The following is a 24635-nucleotide window of genomic DNA, read 5'->3' on the forward strand; positions in this document are numbered from 1 at the left end:
ACATACTATAGTATTTACTATCACATTAACTAGTTTTTAATCTATGTTTAAATTATTTATTTTATCAACACTACACTGAGTGTTGTGATACTAAACACTGTTAATTATTTAATGTGGTAATGACTAATGATAAATGATTTAAGAAAGGCAATATGGCCTGCAATTATGTTAATAACCTATGGTTTTGGCTGTGATAGTGTAATGAGGTAGGAAATATAATTTTGCATGATGTTTTTTAAAATTAATTTATAATGAATAGATTGTATTTAAAAATAAATATTAATAGATCCTTGAAAATGTTCAGAATAGCCACAAACGTTGGAGTGTTAAATAAAAAAATTGTCGAGACAAAATGGATATTTTTTATAACTATAAAACAAATCTGTCTCAAACTAAAAATTTGCATTATATAGAAATAAATATAATGAAAGGTGTGGAGAAAAATATAAATGGTGAGTTATTGAATTAACACAATAAAATATATAAGTAATGTTTAAAAATAATGAAAACAATTTAAATCAAGATAATGAAATGTGAAAAATAAAACGTAAAATGTTGATTTAAATCGTATTCGTTATTTTTAACCGTTACTTACATATTTTATTAAGTTAGTTCAATTACTCACCATTTACATTTTCTTCCGCATATTTCATTATGTTTATTTCTTTATTTATTTGGACACTGTCTTTTTTAAAATTTTTTTTTTTAATCATTTATTTTGTATAATTCTTACCTCTACAATATTATATTTTATGTTATATATTAGTACAACTACTATCAGCTTAATTAATTTTTATGTATATTTCCAAGTTTGTTTGTTATTATTTTATTTTTTTCCGAATTAAGGCTGTTATTTCGTTTTGTTTTTCAGCCCTGATGAAGATCTGAAGTTCAAGTCGAAATGTCGACTAAATAAGTTTTGTTTATTTGTATAACTTTGCTAACCGCACCGCTGATCATCTCCTCCTCATATAAATCCCGGTCAACAACAACTCGTGTTAATTTTTAAGTGATAATTTATTTTTTAATTAGATGGACATCAATGAAGTCTTTTTTTTAAATTATAGTAATAAAGAATGTTTTTAAAATAACATTGCAACTTAAAAAAATGATTTTTATAATAAAAAAAAGTTTAAAATAGTTTAATCTTTGATTTATCATTCTAGGAATTAGATTTGAAAATGAACAAAAATAGGTCCAAAAGATCATCAAATAAAGGATAATTGAAGTTTTAAGGGTGTGATTTTCCCAGAAATTGTTATATAGAAGATTTATTTATTAGTATATAAGTTTTATCATTTATTACACAATTGTAGATAGTTAAAAAAGTTATAGCTAAACCTATAATTATTGATAAAATATGCAGATTTTCACTATTCCGACTGTATTTAATACTAGGGTGTAAACAAAGCCTGATTTTTAATCCTTATTATTAAAACTTCATATTTATTTTATATACAGTTTATTATATATCACTTTCAATATAATCATGAAATATTTTTGTCTCTAAAAAAGACGGTACAAACAGTGTTAAAGAAATTAGAAAAGTGGAGAAAGAAGACATGGTTTCTATATAGGTTTGGTTTTAAACATTTCAAGAGAAAGAGTTTAAGTTATAAAAAACCAAAAAATGTTTTGAATTAATGAAATTAGAAGAATAAGCTCATCAGAAATCAACTTTATAGAAGGATATGGTCAAGAAAAAAACAATTAGTAGTGTCGATTATTTATTAATGGCAAACGTTTTATCCACAGAGCATGTCTTCATCGGGGCTAAACTAAAAAGATACAGAGTACGTAAAGTTAATATCAGAGTATAAAAGTGACACGTAAATAAAACAGATATAAAGGTGCAGGTATAAAAAGACATCTATGTAAACAAACTAACATGAAGCATAAATAATGAGGTATTAATAGTTGGTCATGGATTGATATGAGACGATGGTCAGGGTGCAGTCAGTAAAGGTACACAATTAAATAAAACTTATTTAACATTTCGACCTGAATTTTAGGCCATCGTCAGGACAGAAAAATAAAATGTGATTACAACCATAATACAGAGAAAAAAATAAAATAAAATAATAAACAAACATGGAAATATACATAACAATAAATTAAGTAGATATTAGTTGTCACTAATAGAAGATAAAATATAATATTGTAGAAGTAAGAATTATACAAAATAAATGATAAAAAATCAAACAGTGATCAAGTAAATAAAGAAATAAACTTAACGAAAGGATTGGAAGAAAATGTAATTGATAATTAATTGAAATTAACATAATAAAATATATAATTAACAATTAAAAATATATAAATAGGGAAAATAATTTAAATTAACATAATGAAATGTATGAAACAAGAGGATAAATTATCCATTGTAATATATATTTTATTTTATTTATTGCCCATTGTATATATCGTTTTCTTTCACACATTTCATTATATTAATTTAAATTATTTTCCCTATTTTCAATTGTTAATTATATATTTTATTATGTTAATTTCAATTAATCATCAATTACATTTTAGGGCAATAAAGAAAACAAAATATATATTACAATGGATAATTTATCCCATTTTTCATACATTCCATTATGTTAATTTAAATTATTTCCCCTATTTATATATTTTTAATCATTAATTATATATTTTAATATGTTAATTTCAATTACATTTTCTTCCAAAGCTTTCATTAAGTTTTTTTTCTTTATTTACTTGAACACTGATTTTTACCTTCTACTTCATATAAATAATTCTTGCCTCTACAATATTATATTTTATCTTTTAATAGTATCAACTACTTTCCACTTAATTTATTGTTATGTACATTTTTAAGTTTGTTATTATTATTATTTTTTGATTTTCTCTAAATCAAGGTTGTCTTGTTTTGTTTTTCAACCCTGATGAAGGCGTGTGATTCAGGTTGAAACGTCGGCACAAATAAATAAGTTTTACTTATTGCACCCCCTTACCCCTGAACATCTCCTTATATCAACTATAGATGTCTTTTCATAACTCCAACTTCATACCTGTTTTATTTACATGTCACTTTTATATTCTTACATTAACTTTACTTAGTCTGTATATTTTTATTTTAGTCCCGATAAGACCTGCACTTTGGGCATATACGTTGGCCATTATTAAATTGTTAACAATATTTATTCATTCTTTTACTTTACCGCAACCATATTCATTTTCTAATTCACATACCTAAAGATAAAAAACCTATTCACTTTGGTTACACCCTAGAAATCATTCATTTCATTCATAAAAATAACTACAATGAATAATTTAAAATTTATAATCCTAATTTATCATATCGAAACATTACCTATGCTGCTTGATTAAATTGCAATCGCCTCCTTCAGCTTTGTCTATGCTATACACATAAAGATATCCATCGGAAGAGGCAACTAATAGGCGTAAAACTTTTTGGATTCTGGAAAAAATAAAAAATTATATGATGATTTTAATGATTTCACATATTTTTTTTCTACAACATTTATATCCATTATTATGCATCGTAGGAACGATTTATGATATTTTTCAACAATTTTATATATAATTAAGCATTTCGCCATCTTTACATTTTCATTCCATATAAAAACACATTTTAGTTCACATTTTTCTTTTCACTCGGTACTTTTTATTCCAAACTATATATTCGTTTTTTTTTTTAAATTCTAAATTTCATATCAGAATCCAGATTTCATTTTGAAAAAATTGTCTTCAGATAATTATCAGGGAAAATTGCACAAAGCTTTCAAAGGAAAACTTGGACTGGTCAACATGAAAATTATAATTAGCATTTAAGTTGGATAAAAATGCTAATTTTAGTTCTAGGAATTTAATGCTTTTAAGTACCCTAAGAATTTATGTTTAAGTTCGGTTGATATAAATCTATTTTGAAGCAATCGTTGATTATAAACTTAAAAGATGCATCTCATATGTGAATTTATTGATGAGAAAAATGACAATGCTGAATTAAAATAATCATTATAATTATTTGTGTTTGTTGTTTTATTTTTTTAACCTTTTAATAAATGTATAATTTTAATAAATTACATTTTATTTTTATTTGGATTATTTTCATTAGAAGTTTGTTTTTATTTTTAAAGAAAGAGATATATTTATACCTTGTATGGCAATATTTAAATAATGGAAGGGCCTTTGGGGATTATTTGTCTCGCAACAAGTCAACAATTTATGGCTAAGATCAGCTGTCTGGTTACTTTTTTGTAGTAGGTTTGATTCTGTTGTCAGACCCTGTCTGGGTGAATTATGTTGTTTCTGAACATTTCACTTGTAAATAATGCTAAATAGCCACTATGCTTATGAATTTCATGCGTCGTGATGATTAGTTTGAATACTGAATGCATAAGAGACCCAGTATAGGCGTGAACCCACAAAATTTTGAACAATTTAGATTTGGAAATATCTTCCTGACTTAACGGAATGGATTCTTCAGAACCATCCCATCTCGTTGTCATCCAGTATTTAATTTTATATATTTATTAATTTTATAAATTTGTTTATTCTTTTCATTTCTGAAAACATCATATTTTTTAATTTGTAAATAGTATTAGTGTTAGTTTAGTTATATTTATTTTTATCTATATTATTTTAATTATAATTTAGTTATTTGAGAAGAAAAATATGTATTTATATTAGTGTGTTATAATTAGGCAATAGAGACAGTTGCTAAGGGTTGATAACCATCGCTATGGCGTCGCCTAGCAACAGGCTGACCATCTTTGTTTTTGAAATCAGTTCCTGCTAATTAGTGGCCATGATAGTGTCTACCCAGCCCTGTCTGCATTTATAATGTAATAGTTTGGATATTTTAAGTGTTTTATTCAACATTAAAGTCTGGAATTTTAAACAGGAAGAAATGGAACATTAAACCTTTTCTACATTTCTGGCCTTTAAGTGGAAAATGAGTTGTTACTAATTAGTCGGCTTCCATAATTCATTACAACAAGCACACCCTGTCTGTCCTCGATTAATGTCAGCGTGGCCATCTTGGCTTTTGTACATTTCAACTGTTGATGAGCCAATACACCAACTTTGGACCAATTTGAGATTTGCAGCGATGTATATAGCTACGGAGCGGCGACTAACACATCTTGACAGCAAACAATCTTCCTCTGACCTATCAGAGTAGATCAACTTTTTTTTGGGAAAGTCAACCAGTGTTTATTTTATAAATCTATTGTTTTTAGTAAATTTGTTTCTTTTTGTTTTTACAATTTATTTAGCTAATTTTATTTTGTCTAAAAGGCCTTTTTAATTATAAATCTTTTGTTTATTTTATGTTCAAGTTTTCTGATGTTAGATTAACCAAATAAATGTTTATATTCGAGCCAGTTTGATGTTTCGTTCCTTCACAGCTTTCAAACAAAAAGACAGCCAATTTGAAGTGGCTTTAAAATTTCAGTTTATTCATTTCATTTTTTATCTTGGAAGACACTTTTATTCGAACATTTCTTTATTTTATTTCTGAATGTTTTATTTTGATTTAATGTTTGTTTTCAATTGTTGGCTTAGCCAAATAAATGTTTATATTCCGAACCATTTTTTTTTAAATTTTCCTTTCAAAAAAACTTTGTCAATTTGAGGTGGCTTTAACGCTTTTGGATATCTACATGTGTAACAGTAGTTGATTAACAACATAAATAACAGCTTATAATGTTTATGATAAAAGACTACTTACTCCGTAAGCGCGCATATATTTCTATGACCATGCTGAGGCAAATGCGCAGATGCAAAGGCTCGGCCCTGGCTGAGGACACTCATCTGAAGCATTGGTAAGTAAGTCGCAGAGGCCACTACAGCTTTACTCAAGTATCCCATCCATCCTTGTCCGCTGTCATCAGAGCTAGTAGTTGGTGCCCTGTTATACCAAATGCCTTTAGCTTTAAGCTTCATGTGACTCTCGTAAGTAGCATATGTTACTCATGTAATTACCTATTTACCATAATATCAACATACAGAAGATTTTTTTTTCTTCCTAAAAAAATCATCTACATGTTGATATTATGACAAATAGCAATACCAATAAAATTTTATAATATCATTTTTTATCGCCTCACGTCACTCAGAAACTAATAAATTTTATATGTCTGCTATTGCGAACAGAATCAGCATCGAAATTTGGTTTCACTAAACTTCATCACTATTAATGAATTTCAATTAATTATAAAAAAAAATAATGGTAATGATATAATATGATAATCATACTTATAAAATAATAATCGTTTCTTTCAATAGACTTATTTTGAAAAGTATAGGAGAGGGCACTAAATTACTTGAAAACGACTCAAAATCAGTCCAGCTTGATACAAGATTTTTAGAAAAATTCTAATTTAAAGTTACACAAAATCTTCTACATCTCCTTAAACTGTTTTTTAAAAAGAATATAGATGTTACTCTACAATGCTGGCAAGAATAAATAGGAAAAAAAATCAAATAATTAATTGAGTTTTCAAGCAATGAGAGCGATTATAGTTCAGTAACGTGTATTCACTGTGTCCAAGATTGGATTAGCACCCTCTTCCTTTCTTCTAAAGTTCAGAAAATAAAATTAGTAAGTCTTGATAATAGGTGAATAAAATTTCTTTAACCTCTTCCAATTCTTAAGCACACCAACTCAAGAATTTCCAATGGAAAGGTATATTTTAAATAAAAGATTCCAATAAAGAATAAAATTCTAAAACAATTTTAAATCAGTCTATTAGTGATTTTTCATTTCTTCACAATTTTTTTAAAATTGAAAATTCAATTTTCAGACAGAATCGTGATTCGCAATCTCAATCCTTCCCCTTACTATATATTTCATACTTAGGTAAATGAAAGTAAAAATTATAATAAATTTTGCCGAAAAATAAAAATGAAGATTATAGTTAATGTATTTTTTAAATAACGATGTATGTATTAATTTAGTTATTAATCGTCTCGATTATAACCTTAAGTCCTCAGATAGTATTAAATCGTATTTTTGGTTGTGATGGAAAATATTATTATAATGTCACATCCATTATGAATATTTACATTTTCTCCCTCTGGCTCAGAATGGAATACAAAAGTTGATTGCTATTATTACCATGAAGAAAAAGATAGCTGAGGTATTCTGTCACAATTTGCAGTTATTAATTTAGACTAGAATGAGAGCAGAAGTTAAAAGGAGAGACACATTAACATCTTAACAGCGTGGGCTCCCCCAGAAAACCATTTAAAAGCACAATTTTTTTTATTTATTTATATTTGGTTTTCTTATAATTTAAATATGAATCATATACTGAATAAAATGTAATTTTAAACCAAATAAAAATTAAATAACTATTTTTTAACCGGTCAAAATGTTAATTCGATGGCCCTGCAGATGAGGCCATCAGAGCCGGCAGAAGATATTCATCTAATTCCTGTCACAAAGATAAATTCTAGAGTTGATTGATTCTTAGTTAAAATGATGAGAAAACTGAACTCAAACAATTTGTTTCGACCTTCGGTACCATTTGTGCCTTTAGGATATAAAATCATTTCATAATTAGATTCTCTATGAGAATCCTTTATTGAAAATATCCCTTTCTGCGCTAAAGAAGGATAGAAAAAAATTAGATATTAGATTTAATCACTAAATGAAACTTACTTCACCATAACCAAAACCTACCAATTTTCATTATGAAGTTATTAAAACTAAAAAAAAAAAAAAAGAAAAGGTCAATGTAGTCTTGAAGACTCAATACAACCCATCCCAATATACAATACAAAAAGCCATCAAAGAAGTCTATAAAGAAATTAACAATAAATAAGCAATCAGAGGACTGAGTACGATACTAATTGATATCATTAATTGAGTTGAGTTGAGTGATAATTATGACTCAAAATACTTTTTCAATACTAAATAAAAAAAAAAAAAAAGAAAGAAAAAAAAGAATAAGGTGTAGATAGTTGACCATAGATTAATAAATGAAGATGAGAAGGGGAGAGAAGGGGTGTGTTCAGCAAAAATCAGAAATAAACAAAATATTTAAGACATTTCGACCTGAGTTTCAGAACTATAAAATAAAAAGAGATAACAACCATCATTCAGAGAAACATAAAATTAAAAAGAAATAATAAACTAACAATTTTGGAAATAGACATAACAATGAACTGAAAATAGAAAATAATTGATTAATAACCATGGAATTAGACAGCAGCGATTAATAAAAACAAAAGATGAAATGTAATATTATATAGGTAAAGAAGATATGAATCATATATCTTATCTTATACATATCATCTTATCTATATAATATATATTTCATCTTTTGTTGTTACAATTGCTACTGTCTAATTCCATGGTTATTGGTCAACTATTATTAATTTTCAGTTCATTGTTATAGTTTATTATTTCTTTTTAATTTTATGTTTCTCTGAATGATGGTTGTTATCTCTGTTTATTTTATAGCCCTGATGAAGACCTGAAACTCAGGTCAAAAGGTCGGCACAAATAATAATTTTTTGTTTATTTGCTGACCACAACCCCACCCCCCTCCCATCTTCTCCAATTAAAAAAAAAATAAATTCCTGTACTACTATAAGTTCAGTAATTTGTAAGGAAGTACTATTTCTTAAACAAAGGTTGTACAAGGTGATTTGTCAGAGATCATACTCAATCACCAGATTTTTCTCCAATTGAGGGTACACACTTAATAGAGGCTCTGTTTTTCTCAGAAGGGCTCTAGAACCCACAGGGATAACTCATGACTACAGTAACAGAAAAAAATAATTATCTGCAACAGGCAAATTCAAACCCAGGCCCGGGAGATATAGCACAGAGCCTTACTCATTGAGCTACCCACTTCCATTCAAATGCTGAATAACTTTACTGTTACTTAGTATAAGTATTCCCTTTATAGAGGAGTGTGCCTCGAGAGGGCTTCAGAACCCACCGGGTTGACTCATGGCTAAAGTAACAGACTAATTACCTACCACAGCCAGATTTGAACCTAGGCCCGGGTGATAGTAGCACAGCGCCTTACTGAAGTTACCTTACTGCATTCAAATACTAAATACTTTTAGTATTACTTAGTATTAGTGTTTACTTTATAGATATAGGGTGTTTTCCAGGAGGCCTCTTGAACCCACAGGGTTGACTTACAACTGAAGTAAAAGAATAAAATAATTATTAGCCACAATCCAGGAGATAGTAGCACAGCACCTTACTCACTAAACTATCCTCCTCCATTCAAATACTGAATACTTTTAGTGATACTTAGTATTAGCATTCAATTCATAGAGGCTAGCTGTGTTCCAGGAGGGCTCATAAACGGACAGCGTTGACTCACAGCTAAAGTAACAGGGAAAAAAAATAATCTGCTACAGCTAGATGGTAGATAGAAGCACAGCGCCTTAAACACCAAGCTACCCTACTTTGTTCAAATACTTAATATTAGTATTTGTATTAAATAATATTTACTTTATAGAGGCTGTGTGAGCCCCAGGAGGAACTACTGTCAAGCATTCTGGAAGAAAAGTATTTCAAACACTAATTATATTCATGCATTTTTTGGAAAGTGTTTAAAATACAGAGTATTTCGTAACAAAACTATTTTAAATATAGAAATCTCTTGTAAATATGCAATCAAAAAATATAAGAAAATATTGAATTATTTTGGGAAGACTTATTACATGCAATTCAACTTTTTACAGATCAAATTCAAAATTTTACAAATCAAGTTGAAACAAAACCTTCTTTGAAGGGATGCTTTGGTAAGATCAGAACATCCAAGAAAGGGTTAGTAGAAACAGTAAAAAGAATAAAATTTTTAAGGAGAAGAGACGAATCTAGAACCAAAATCCTACAAAAAAAAAACAAAAAAACAAGACCTCTCATCAAAATTGCAGAGATGGCATCTGCAAATACATCCAGAAGAATCTTTGCTGAAAAAAAAAAGTTCTGTTGAGAAATGGATACACAAAATTTGATCCTATAACAATGCTACCCAGCTAAGCAAGAACGCAGTATCTTCAAAGTCTTGTTCAGGATTTTCACATCACAGCAATCAGGAAAACCTGTTCTTCATTTTAAAGCTGTTTAAAACATAGGAAATAAAATATTTATTATTTCAACACCACATATTTATTCATAAAAACTGGTTTATTTAGAAGAAATACATAAACTAGTTACTGTTTAGTGCAGCAACAGGTTATCACTAGGGGCCACGCGTAACTCAGTGGTTAAGACACAGTCTTACCAATTTGATGCCTATTGACGGTGCCAGTTCGTATCCGGCCTGGGGTGTTAACTTTTTTCATTGACTGGTGGTCCCACAAAATGAAAAACTTTGACCCCCAACCATGGTTAGGCAGTATAGGACTCCAATGGGAGTCTTGGAAAAAAAAAAAAAAAAACTTATAACTTACTACAATTTAGGTTGAAATGTCTGCACGAATTAAAAATAAATTATGCTTACATAATTTACATACAATTTCTGTTTTCATCACTGACTGCATCCCTGAAAAACTTTCCATTATACATTACAACTTTTTTTTTTTTTTTTGATGCATGCTAAGGTTGATTTTGTTCGTGATACTTACATTATAATTAATAAGGTTTTTTCCCTATACCTCAAACTAAACAGACTAAATAGAAAGCATCTTTGATATGAAGGCTATTTTAATAATGATATTAAATACAAAACATAACAAGAGAACTACAACTTTCAGTTCTGTCAATCAGAGAGTGCTCCATGGGCTTACCAGAAAAATTATATAATATTAATTTGTTATTTTCATTACATGTATTTTGATTTTTCTCATTTTATAAACATGTAATGTGCAAAGTAATATTTTTAATTATTACTCAAATAAATACAAAGAAAGAATTTTCTGATACACTGAAAGGTACTATCAAGTATGCAAGTGACTTAAGATAGCATTTATAAACCCAAAGAAATCATTGGCTCAAACTCAGCTTCGATAACTAATCCAAAATGGAATTGCACATCCTCTTGGGAGACAATGATTAAAACATAAACCACGCTATTCTACCACAATTGTTGGATAGTTCAAATTTTTTTCCTCTCACTTTTGTTAAATAATGGCAACGGTATCGTTAGACAAGCAGTCTTGAACCTGGAAGCTTTAACTCAAAATGGGGTCGAGAATGTACCTCCCACAGAGGGGAATCCTCCACTCCCAGAGTTTACTCCTCTACCAGTCTCTCTTGCAGAAGCACACGCATGACCGACTAATAAGCCAAATTGAAGCAAAATCTATTGAAAATCTACTCAATAATGAAGATGTGGAGGCACTAAAAGCAGCAGTCGTCTGCAGAGTGAAGAGAAGCATCCTCAATCAGATTCAGGCAGACGAAGATACCCCTTGGAGAGTTACCAAGGAGAGATTAAAGAAGGCGTTCGGAGGATGGTGGGCCCCAGGGGAGGACATATTCATGATGATTAGAGAGACAAAGAAACCGAAACAGTCTAGTGGGCAGTATGCCATGGAACTCTTGACACGCTACAACAGAATCGCTGATAAACTAACTAAGTGAGATGATGGAAACAAACCAGGTACAGGGTCAGATGTAATTCCTGTCCACAGTACTAAGGATTCAATTGGCGAAAGAGCTGGGGAAGAAGGGATTTGCGAGAGAGCGCTCGTTTGACTGGTCAATAACATAGGAATGAGGGTGCACGGATTGGGGCAATCAATCAAGCTGAGGACTGAAGACAGCTACTCAAAGAAGGAATATCAGGATATTTTTTTAAAGAAGGGGATATCCTCTAGGTGACCAGGAAGACTGTCCATGAGATACCACTGAAGCAGGACAGGGTGACATACATAAAAGAGAGGAGATACCTACAGGCACTATGTCACCACATCTGGGAGGAACTCGAAAGTTTAAAACGACAGGGAATCATTATTGACAGTACATCTCCGTACAATAGTCCATTGTGGGCGGTGAAAAAGATCACACCAGGCAAAAATACTGATAAGCACAGGATCGTGATAGAATACCAGAAGCTGAATGAAAATACAATAGATGAGAAATATTCGATTCCCAGATTCAAAGACATTTTGGACAGACTAAGCAGGGCGACAGTATTCAGCACACTGGACTTAAAGGCTGGGTATCATCAAATTAAAATGCACCCTAATGATCAACATAAGGCAGCATTCACTTTTGAAAGAGGTCACTAAGGGTTTACAAGGATGCCGTTTGGTCTCAAAAACGCCCCCATAACCTTTCAGCACCTGATGAACGAGTTTCTGAGAGGTATTGATTCACACATCAGATTTACATGGATGACCTCCTTGTGTTCAGTAAGAACGAGGTTGAATGGCTTCCCGTCCTTCTCAGATGTCTTCTCGCCAGGCAACCCACCAAAAAAGTAACCGTTTCCTTTATTCTATCTTCAATGTTTCTCGTTGATTCCATAAAAATCGATTGTAGTACAATCGCTCTAATTTACTTGGTGTAATTCACGATGTAAATGTTTTATTGATAATTGTTGTTGTCTTCTATTTCTTCTTAGATTATTCTTTTTCTATAATTATGGTAGAGCAACAACAAAAGTTGAAAAATTTCAATTCACCCATTCAACATAGTAGTAATTAAAACAGACTTCGGAACGACACATGCCACCATCTTGAATATCTTTAACGATGCTTCTTTCCACCATATTTGACTGGTCAAAATTGGTTAGCTTGCTTTTTTGATTCAATACAACAATACTGAAATGTAGATACATAAAAAATAAAAACATAACTAAAATCATCTATACATAAAAACAACTATTTATTAAAAAAGAGGATATTACTATATATATATACTTTCATGTTAAAACCTAGGTCTAGAGCATGTATGGTTTAGGAAAGGGGCATCATCGCCATAGATAGCTGACAAAGGACCAGGATTGATCTTGTACATTGTACAGGGACAAGGAGGCACTTATTTCCAAAATAAAGTTTATATTTTAGCATGGCACATTAGAGAAATGGAAGTACCAAATAGAGCGCAACAAGGTAGCAGCCATAGTCCTTCAACAAATCAAGAGGAGTTATCTCTGCAAAGTCTGATCCTATCAGCTATCATAGATGTGGGCGTGTTGTGAAGCCGCCAAGATGACTTATTGAGGAAAGTTAACAGTGAAAAAAACATATACAACGTAGTACTTGAGAATTAGCTGTTTTTGTTCTGCTGTTTTGTCAGCTACCTACATTTAGTACAATCTAGTGTTTGAGTTACTAAATTTATTATTTGAGTGTTTGTTTCATTAGTTGTATCTAAATTTTCTTTAAAAGGGGGAAGATATAAAATTAAAATATCATATGTTTGATATACATAGATATGAGGAGGTTATAAAAACAATTGATCTATATATAATGTTTATAAATCTCAGTTATTAAAATAAACAGTTTAGTGGTTTAATTATTAACAAAACAAGTTCTTTCTTGTACTTTGTTGCCCCTAGCAACTCAAACAATCTAACTCTCTTCCAATATAGATAACTATAGACTCAACAATAATAATTTTATTTCATAATAAATTAAAAATGAAACTTATCATGCATTTTTTAGATAAAATAAAATAAATGATTTCTGTATTAAATTGCAGATTTAATGTAACATAATTAAAAATAAATAATGAACTCTAAATCTCACCCATCATCCTTAGGGTTTTCAAGCTTGAAGACATGCACAGTCTCCGTGTTAGAAGTGGCAGCTAGCAAGGAGGCATCTGGTGAAAAAGCGAGTCCAGATATGTTGACACATCTGAAAATGTAAAAATAGCTAATATATAGCTAGCTATCAGCAACAAATGTTTATTTTTGGCGTAAAAGAATTATCAATGAAGCATTAATGACAGATTCTGGAAAATTAATGATGTAAACAACAGATATCCACATCAACATACGTCCATTTAATCAAAAAAGAAGACCAACCTAAATGCCAAAACTGTTAGTCCCCATTATCCATAAAACATATAATTGAAGAATGCACATCATTTCGTCAAGCCTTCGAAAATAATAAAATACCTCCTTCAAGAGAATTGGTTCTAAAATACTCAGCAGATTCCATAGACAAAATTATTAAAGTTCTGAAAGAAACCCAACTGTATTCTAAAATATAAATTACCGATGTCGACTAGTGTAATCGTTAAAAGAAAACAGTCTATATTAGAAACATTCATCTATCAAATATCAAAGACAAGAAGATAAATAAAGTAAAAAGGGAATAATAACCAAGAAGTTGATTGCCCAAAATAAAATTGTAATCTAATCTAACAACAGATATCAAAACAATAAACTCAAAAAAAATATGATGTTATTACAAATCTAATAGTTATATAATTAAATACATAGTAAAAATAAAGAAATTAATTTTAGAACATTTGACTTAGCAGACTTTAATTTAAAATAATTAGAATGTATATACACATTATTTTATGTTTTAGATAACATAGATAGTAATTACTATTGCATTGCAATGTTTTTGGATATACAATGTTTAGGGAGATTCCATTAGGTAAAGAAGATATATAAACAGATCCCTTAGTTCCTAATATATATCTAATTATCCATCACCAAAAAAATGAATTTTTGATGCCCTAATCTTGAACTTTGGCATGTGATTCAAAATTATTACATTGCACCATCAAACAAAGTCATTCAAAAAAAATTATAATTGTTTATTGTTTAATAAATAAATTTTATATAATTTTATCGCCTATAAGTCTCAACAATTTTTTTTTCTTATAAGTCCAACGTTTTGACCAATTCGGCCATCCTCAAGGACAATATTAGGGGTATTCATGATCTTTGGTTTAACATGTTAAAGCGTGTTAAATGGAAAAACTCATGTTAAATCGAAAAAAATTGCCTTCTTTTACCCTGGTAAAACGAAATAACATTTAACATGGCTGAGAGTCTGTTAAATGGAGAATGACGTCACACAATAGACCAGTTGAGATCGCCGCCATTTTTGTTGTTGTGACAGCTGTTCTTTCGTGTGTTTGTGGTATTCATATCCCTGTTATTAAACCAGAATGGATAATTTTAAAGATACATTTGAGAAAAAAAAACAGCAAAAAAAACAATGTAATTTCATTCTACTATCTGAAAATTTGTAAACGCTCGCCAGATAAAAATCTCACTATATGAACCATGTAATTATTCTTAGGGGACATATGTCCCAGAATAAAGTTATTTTTTCATTTCATTTCATAAGCTAAACTTTCACACAAATTCCACTTTTCACTCACTCTAGGCATGTTGTAATTAATTACTTAAATCAAAACTGAAGTAAACAATAACATGAGGGTCTGAAAGGAAGGTTATAAACATAAAGGCTTATACAACAAGTTGCTGAGAAAATCCGCTAGGGGTTCTTATGCATTTAACCTTTAACATGACTTCAAATAGGACTGCTCACAATCTTATAGTTATAACATTTAACACAACATCATGAATACCTCTATTAAATACAAATTTAGAAACACATCAATTTTAAATAAACTTTATGCAGGCTATTCTGTCTAGGTCAACAATTTCAGTCAAAATTACTGTATTTTGTTAATTCTTCTCATGAAATTAAAACTTTTAATCACAGTCAATTTACTAGTTACTCAAGTTGTGATAAAGTTTTAATTTAATGAGAAGAATTGACAAAATAGGATGATTTTGGTCTGAAATAGTAGACTTGGGTCTAGTTAAAATAAAGTTTTAAAAATTGATGTGGTTCTGAATTTGTATCTAAGATTACCCTTGAGGATGGTCGGATTGGCCAAAACATTGGACTTATAAAGGAAAAAAAAATTGTTTTGAGACTTCAATGAGATAAACTTTATTTTTCAAACAATAATAACCAGTCGCAAGAAAGTGAAAAATTATATATAAAATATTTGTTTATGTTATTCAAAAAGCATCGGCAAAGTCCATTAGGTCAGTGTAAATTCCTCACCATGATCATAGATATATAGTTATCTATCATATTAGGCCTAATTATAAAATCTACAGGATAAGCTGTGTTTAAAACATATGTTCAAGAAAATAGCTTTCAAACTTTCATGCACAGTTTAGCAAAATTAGTGGATAGAATTTGATAAAACTGATATTGGACTAAAGGTGAGTCGGTGAAGAGTAAGCTTATTGAAAAGACCTTATCTTCAGAAAGAATTTGTTCGAATTGAATGAGATGTCAAAATGCACATGGTCACTTAGTATGACTGAATAGGAAGGGGTTCAGTGTCGGTCCTCTGTGATGAATAATCGACTTCGGGAACTGTGAGTGGTTGAACCCTGCAACTCCCTCCGACCATTCCTCTCTTCCCAAAAAGATCGTAGACTCAATTTGTCACCTGTTTTCGTCAGTTTGTTATTATCTCTAAATTAAACTATGACTGGAAAAAAAAAAAAAACAGTCACACCTTCTCTTTTATGGTTACGTGCCAAATTAGGAGCAGGTAGCTCAGTGGTAAGGTGCAACTAACTTAAAGGATCCGGGTTCGAATCCAGCAGTGGCAGATAATTATTTTCTGTTCCACTGTAGCCATGAATCAGCTTTATGGGTTTAGAAGCCCTTTGGGGGCCACCGGACCTCATGAAACATAATTCTGAACACATCACCTTGCACACCCATTGGTCTAATAACAGTATTTCCTTACAAAGTACTGTACCCTTGTTGACCCCTGACCCTTCATGGGTTGTGTTGTAGTGGTACAGATTTAATTTTTTTTTTTTTAATATTATTTTCTGAATAATAATGAATGTATTTGGTACCAATAACGTACCTAGGAACCTATTGGTACCAGTTCGATTTATTGGTATCAAACATAAAAAGATGTGATATTCAATTGCTACAACCACTTTTTTTTTTGTAATTACTAGAATACTTAACCCTCTGTTATTACATAGGCGATATTATACTGTCGTAAAAATAAATAAATAAGTACATGAAAAAAAGTAAAAATAAAAATGATACCGCTAAAAAAAAACCCATCAAGCATCTAAAATGAAACCCAAATCATAAGCCCCCTCAAAGAATGCCAATTCATTAAGCCTACTACTTGTAGAATCGATGTGATTTGAAGAAACAGATTCCATCACTGAGTAAGTGCACATGTTCAAAAACCTTGCTAGTGAATGGAGTGTGGGCCAGTGTAATTAATTCAATTTTATTTCAAGTGAATTTAGAATTAGAGAAGGAAACATATCTACTGCGAGAGTTCTGACCGTGGTAAATGAGTTGTTCTCATATATTGTGTTTTGATTATTTCTAGGCTTAAATTTGACCGAGTTTTACAGCTTATCTACACTTATGACTATTGGACGATAACTGTAATAGTCATTTTTCCTACTGATTATTAACCAGTTTAGGTTAGGTTTACTGTTACCATGCGCAGATGATGCGTAACCATAAGTATTAAAAGGCACATTCTTGGAACTCAATGAAGCAGCAATTGAATTAGGCCTCAAGAGAGAAGATAAAAGACAATGTACATGAAAAGTTCAAGAAAAGATGAGGAAGTAAATAGCAAAGTGACTTTTGGAGACAGTTTTAGTTCTGTAAACTAGTTCCTGGGAAGCCTGGTTACAGATGACAACAAAGTAGAGGCCAGGATAGCAGCAGGAAATAGATGTTATATCTCACTACAAAAAGTATTGAAGTTTATAGCTCTACCTAAAAGAATGAAAGTGGTCATCTATAAGACCATTGTAAGGCTAGGAGTGATCTTTGGGGGAGAAACATTGCCGTTGACAAGAAAAGCAGAACAGAAGCTCAACTTCTGGGAGAGAAAGGTATTCAAAGAATACACATAAGATGGATAGGACATAGAGATGGAGAGAGAATGCCTGATCAAAGGATACCCAATAAGATGCTATATGGGAAACCAGATGGAAAGCGTAAAAGAGGACATCGTCAGATCAGTTGGAAGGACAATATGAAAGAGGATTTAAAGTGGTTAAATCTTGAAAGAGAGTCATTGAAGAGAGAGTCATTGAAAGAGAGAGCAAGAAACTTTGTAGGTTGGTTGGTTGTGGTGGATGAGGTTCTAGTAGGATCATAGTGCCATAATAATAGTAGTAATAATGACTGTTACCATGTGGACAGGCACTACTGTCTTGTATGAAAGTATACCGTCTCACTTCTGATAGTACCATTATTTTTTTTTTTATTTTTTTTTTAAGGCAATCCACAGCAAAGGTGAAGTTGCTTAGTTATCTACAGGTGAACAACCTATTCTAACCATAGTAGGGGTCAAGTTTTTCATTTTGTGGGACTGCTACTTAATGAAAAAATTTAACGCCCTCAGGCTGGATTTGAATCCGCAGATCTCAGAACGATAGGCCTAGGCCTAACCATCTGAGCTACAGACGGCCTATTATGGAATTTATTATTACGATAAGGAAGTTTATAATAATAACATTTTAAGAGTTATAGATGGTTCTTTATGGAGTTTAAATTTCACATAATGCTCCTTATTTTGTTACTAATAAAACCATCCATAAAGACCTAAATGTTCCTTATGTAACTGATCTAGCCCAAACACGATATCATTCCTTCCATCATAACCTTCTAACCACCCAAACCCACTAGTTTCTAACCTTGCTTCCTCTTCCATTCCTGGCAATCCTCCGAGGCGCCTGAAAAGAAGATGGCCATGTGACCTTATAATGTAAAATGTTTTTAGAGTTCTACTACTGGGTAGTTTCTCTACATGCTGTATCATATCGTTATGATCTTACTGCAAATTTGATATACAGTTGTAAATGTCAATAAATAAATTAAAAAAATTCACATATACCTCACTTTAACCTGCTGGTATAAAAAGCCAACATTTTTTTTACTTTTCTCATCACATAGGTAGGTGAGAAACAGTACAGTATATCTCTAACTGGGCTTAATATACCCATAGTCAATTGCTACTGCGGCAGACAGCAGAATCATAAGAGGTGATAAATCTAACGGTGTGTTATGAGGCATTAAATTCGTCCTTCTCATGATCATAACCCAGGGTTGATCAATTGTCAGGTGTTGGCGGGGCAGACTACGGGTCTCTGTTCAAATGCCAGTAAAGGTTTCGGATACTCCGTAAAAGTACACTTACTTCAGTAAGGAAGACGATAAAAAATTGTTTTTCCACTTGCTAGATTTAGTTTAATATAATGCATATATTTTAAATCAAAATTGTACTGGTACCAATGACAAAAATTTAGTAAATTGCATTTAGCGCTAATGAAAGACATTTTACAAAAATATCCGCAAAGTAGAAGCGTGGCAGGAGGAGCAAAAAGAAAATTTGAGGTTTTACCGTTTTGGCTAATTGAAAGGCATTTTTGGTCGAGAAGTGAGAATCACATAAAAACATTATCTACTTCTATGGAATACTGGTACAGGCCAATCGAGAGAGAATACATAATTGTTTGCAAATTAATCAATTTCCAAATTGATGAATATGTTTTAACTAAGGAGAAAGCATGAGGTCGATTGATCTCACTTGTAGAAAGTTTCTGCACTGGTTAATTAATTAGCCCTGTCCTGCACTTCTAGATACATATGGAGTTTAACATTCATAATGAGCATATTAATCTAATTTACTAATGGAATTTTGATACTTTACTGTAGAATAACTTTTATAAAGGAATTTAGATATCGAAGGAGAATTACCTTTGTATTTCTCAAGGGTCCTTTTTTGTCGAAATGCCATATCCGATGATACTTCATCAAAATCAATGACTGCTATAATTTTGAACATTGCTTTCACCACTTATGTTAAAAAATAAACAAACGATTCAAAACGGAGCATGTGTATATGTCAAATACTTTAGTGAAACAACTTTTGGAAGATAGATTTACTTCAAAAACGACTTCCAGCGTGACTTAAAACTTACGCTACCTTACAACTAACACAGTCCTAGAGTTACTTTTCTCCTGATTGTGTTGTTTTATTTGTTTAGACATTAATATAATATTTGAAGAAGTAGCTCATTTTGGATAGGTTAATTCATCAAATTTTTCAAAAGTTACACATCTAATAGGTAGAAAATTTATTTAAATTAATTTAAAAATAAATTTGTTAAATAACTTAAACAAATTTATTTTGAAATATCGTATTTTATAATTATCTTATTTGTTAAATGATCATTTCATGATTGATGAAGTAATTATATTCTGAAATGATTATTTTATTAAAAAATTTATTCTGAATTTATAAATTGTACATGAAGTCATTTCAGATAGTCAGTAAATGTCATGTAGAACACACAATGGTAGAAATGCGGCAGTAAAGATTCACAGTATCGTAAGGTTTTAAAGAGGTACTGCTACAAGTACTATCACAGCAGATTAAGCATGACAAACTATTGTCACAACACTAAATTCTATCACAGTGAAAACTGTTATACTGTTTGCACTAATTCAGTGGCATCGATAGTTGCTATCTTGGTAGTTGAGTGTCACCATCTAAGCAGTGTTTTGATATTATATTCACAGCTGCAATACATACACTGTCAACTATCACACAAAACTTCCACAATAGTAAATACCATCAAGATGGCTACATCACAGTTTCCACAATGGCAGTTACTTCAATGATTACATTACATGACACTTACGTATTTATGTACACAAACACCTATAACTTCAAATTTTTAACTTAAATGGTCAACCTTACAGGCACCAGTCTTCTCATACTATCTAAATATATTATCTATATATGTTTAATTGAATTTATTTTATCTTTCTTGATTACTTCTAAAAATAGAGATTTGTACTATTTTTCAGTTATTAATGTTATAGAATAATATCATTATAATAATATTCTTGTCAACACTTTAAGTCCTTTCTTTTTGGAAACTAATCAAAAATTTTGTAACTTTAACAAAATTAATTTTTCTTATAAAATACATTACCATTTGATGACTGAACAATATATTCAATGAATTATTCACACAGAACAACTAGTTTAGTTTATCTATTAACAGGTTTAATCTCCAATTTTCTTTAATGAAACTTACCAAAGAACTTCTGCTAAGAACCACTCTAATTTTTAATTACTTACACAGTATCTTATAGTAATTTCAATAATTTATCACTCTTAAGTAGTAAATTTATGAAATTAAACATATCATTACACCCAATATAAAAATATTTCAAAGAAATAAGACACAAATTATGGCCATAGTCCCATTTAATTATTTTTAAAAATTCATATTAACCGTTTCACTCCACGCCTGAACTCATGAAGTTTTACACCTTCAGCAACATTGAATACGCGTATAACGGTCCCCTTTTCCGAGGCCGTAGCAATCATATTGCCATTTGGGCTGAACATCATTGCGGCCAGAGGTGAGTCATGGGCAGCAATCATCATCTTGCAATTCTGAAATAAAGTAAAAGAATAATTAATAGTGACAAAAAAAAATATCGAAATGCTTATTGTGAGTATGTCATTCCAGGATGGAGGAATTTATTCACCTTTTCTTCTATAAGCTGGTTATTAATGGGTATGATAACAGATACAGAATATCAAGAAAATGAAATAATTATAGTATTTGGAAAATAGAAAAACTAATTAGTAAAATTTATAATCCTGAAACGGCCATCAGCAATACCATTCAATGGCAAGTTTTTAAAAAATTGATTTTATTTGGCCATTTAAAAAAAACAAAAAAAAACTGTGAGTTAAGGGATTAATATAACACAAAATTAAGGAATTAAAACAATTATAAAATATTTTGATGACATACCAGATTAACTGTATCAAAGATTTGCACTTCTCCGATCGTAGAGCTGCCTGGGTAAGCTAGATAACAGTTATCACTGTCCGTTGACAACGCGCAGAGCCCACTCGGATTCGGAGGAGTGTCTCTTATTGTGTGGAGTACAGCCATATCTCTGATATTATGGATGAATAATGACTCCTCCAGACAAACAACTAGCCTCTGCAAAAATAGAGTTCTTATAATCATTTATAGTCAATAACACTAAATAAAATTATATAATAAGAAGATAATGATCAGTTTAAAAAAAATTATCTTTTCTAATTGTTAAAACTGGCTCTCGGCCACCCTCGATTATTATTGTTTGTGAGCAACCACGCTTACTATTGGAAAAAAAAAAAAAATAGTGAGCCACAGTTTCCTTTGGCGTAGGGATGTGGCGCTTCCATCGCCCAACCATCTGGTCAGGCACTGGTTCTCCAGGTTGGGGGAATAGTACACTGACGCTATACAGTATACTAATACAGCAAAATGCACACACCTCACACTACAAAGGTCATTTACAGTACACACTGTAGGGTTACCTCCCCTAGGTAGCCGCCCCAGATGGGGGAGCTAGTCAGGGAGCTCTGAGTAGGCTGATAACCTGCTCCCCTCAAACCCTTAAGCATCATGAAACTTCAACAAGAAATAGCCCCACTGATCACACGGAAGCAACACAGGATTCGCCATATAGACTTAAAATTTGGACAATAGAACATTTTATTTATGTATAGACTAGGTCGCTCTACAGGAAGTGTTATGGAGGGAAAAAGGAATGCTGGAGAAACGGTTCTACACTGTCTGTTATAGCTGCCATGAGGCACAACATATCTTTGGTACCGGTTTTGTAGTCAGTGGAAGAATAAGGGATCTTATCATAGGATTCACCCCATTAACCCGAGGATCTGTGTTATAAGGCTGAAGGAAAAATTATACAACTTTAGTGTCTTCAGTTCTTATGCCCCCACAGAGGTGTCACCAGAGGACGAGAAGGAAGCCTTCCATGATCAACAGGACAGAGCTTTTGACAATTGCCCGGAGAGCAACATCAAAGTAATCTAGGGTGATTTCAACGCTAAAATTGGCAAGAAGGAAGTCCTTAGGCCAACTATTGGAATGCATAGTCTACATGAAGAGACAAACAAAAATGGGCACCTGCTGATTAATTTGGCAGCCTCTAAGAATAGGAATAGAGTGCAATTCCTTGGGAAGAGGATCCACAAGGGTACTTGGCGCTCCCTGGATGGTACAACAGTGAATCAAATATACCATATCCTCATAAGCGGGAGGCCTAGATCCAATTTGATGATCTACAGGACTTACCATAGTGCAAATATGGATACTGATCACTTTCTTGTGGTGGCCAAGATCAGGGCAAGAACATTTAATGTCCGGAAGGCCCCGGGAAAGAAGGTAGAAAAGGTATCATCAGCAGCTAAATGAGAGAATTGAAGACTCCAGAGCAACAGAAGGCACAGTACAAGAAACGCTGGGTTTGGAGGCAAAACCCGTGTTGTCACCATGGTTCGACAATGAGTGTGCAGTGGTAGAGGAAAAGAATTAGGCCTACACAAACATGATTCAGAAGTGGCACACAAGGCTAGCTTCAGAGGAGTACAAAAACAAAAGAAGGTAGGAGAAAAGGGTCCATCAGAGGAAGAAAATGGAATGGGAGCAAAAGCGGTTTGAAGAAATGGAAACCCATAGGGATGGAAATGAGACCAGAGTTTTCTCACGAACAAAGGTGTCGAAAAGCCGGAGACTTTAGAAGCTCATGACATGCAGGACGATTTACATCTCCCTGACCCACAAACATTTTATGATGTCACGGGTGCTCTCAGCCACCTCAATTAACAATAAAGCACCAGGAAAAGATGGAATACCAGTTGAGCTTCTCAGGTATGGCAGCGAAGAACTTCAAAAAGCTCTGTATGATATTATCCTATCTATTTAGATCGAGGAAAGGAACATGGAGGAATGGAAGATGGGGATAACTCCGCTTCATGATAAAGGTGATATTCTGGAGTGCATCAATTACTGCGGGATAACCTATCTCCAGTGTGCCTATAAGGTTTTTTCCAGTGTTCTATACATGAACCTACATACATTTACTGAAAGAAAAGTAGGAAGATACCGGGTGGGATTCAGGGGAGGAAGATTGACAGTTGACCTGATAATGCCAGAGGAAGATTCTGGAGAAATCCATGGAGTACAGGATGACAACACACCATCTGTTTGTTGACTTCAAGAGTGCACGACAGCATTAAAAGGTCCAAGCTATATGAAACACTGTATGGTCTTGGGATCCCTCCCAAACTGGAGCGCCTAATAAGAATCACAATGGAAGAGGTGAAATGCTCAGTTCGGATTCAGGGAACCCTCTCACCGGAATTGAGTCCAGGAGGGGGGGAAGCAGGGAGATGGCCTCACGTGTCTATTGTTTAATCTGGCCCTCGAAAAGGTAATAAGGGATTCTGGAATACAAGCCTCTGGAACAATAATTGACAGGTTGGCACAGGTGCTGGGATTTGCCAATGACTTGGACGTGGTGGCGATGAAGGCATTTCTGAGGCTAGCTGAAGCAACAGAAGCAGTGGACATTGCTGGGGTTAACCAAGGGAAAACTAAATATATGAGAGCTGGACCTGGTGTAGTGGCTACTATTAGAGGGGAAGTAAAGATGGGTCTATTTTCATTTGTGTTGACCAGATCACCTATTTAGGCTCAGTGGTCAGCATCAATAACACGATCACCCTGGCCAACAAGCCAGAGCATATGAAGGCCAACAGATGCTATTCTGGACTTAGAAAGCACTTGAGAAGTCGAGCTGTAACTCGCTGCACCAAATTCCAGCTCTAGAAGACACTAATCCGG

At 32.1% G+C, this 24635-nt stretch overlaps 1 protein-coding gene across 5 annotated transcripts in view; it reads right to left on the reverse strand.

Moving 5' to 3' along the window:
• Atg18a (Autophagy-related 18a) overlaps nt 1–24635 on the reverse strand; it is a 73256-nt gene that overhangs the window by 23394 nt on the left and 25227 nt on the right. For all 5 annotated transcript variants that reach the window (XM_067044782.1, XM_014421900.3, XM_014421897.2 and 2 more), the window contains 5 exons: nt 21747–21941; nt 21216–21379; nt 13660–13770; nt 5717–5896; nt 3335–3442 (listed from right to left, as the gene is read on the reverse strand). In XM_067044782.1, coding sequence (XP_066900883.1) covers nt 3335–3442; nt 5717–5896; nt 13660–13770; nt 21216–21379; nt 21747–21941 — 758 coding nt within the window. The remainder of the gene's footprint in view (nt 1–3334; nt 3443–5716; nt 5897–13659; nt 13771–21215; nt 21380–21746; nt 21942–24635) is intronic.

This window comes from Halyomorpha halys, unplaced genomic scaffold (assembly GCF_000696795.3).
Source record: "Halyomorpha halys isolate HHAL.00 unplaced genomic scaffold, Hhal_1.1 Scaffold346.1, whole genome shotgun sequence".
Classification (NCBI taxonomy): domain Eukaryota; kingdom Metazoa; phylum Arthropoda; class Insecta; order Hemiptera; family Pentatomidae; genus Halyomorpha; species Halyomorpha halys.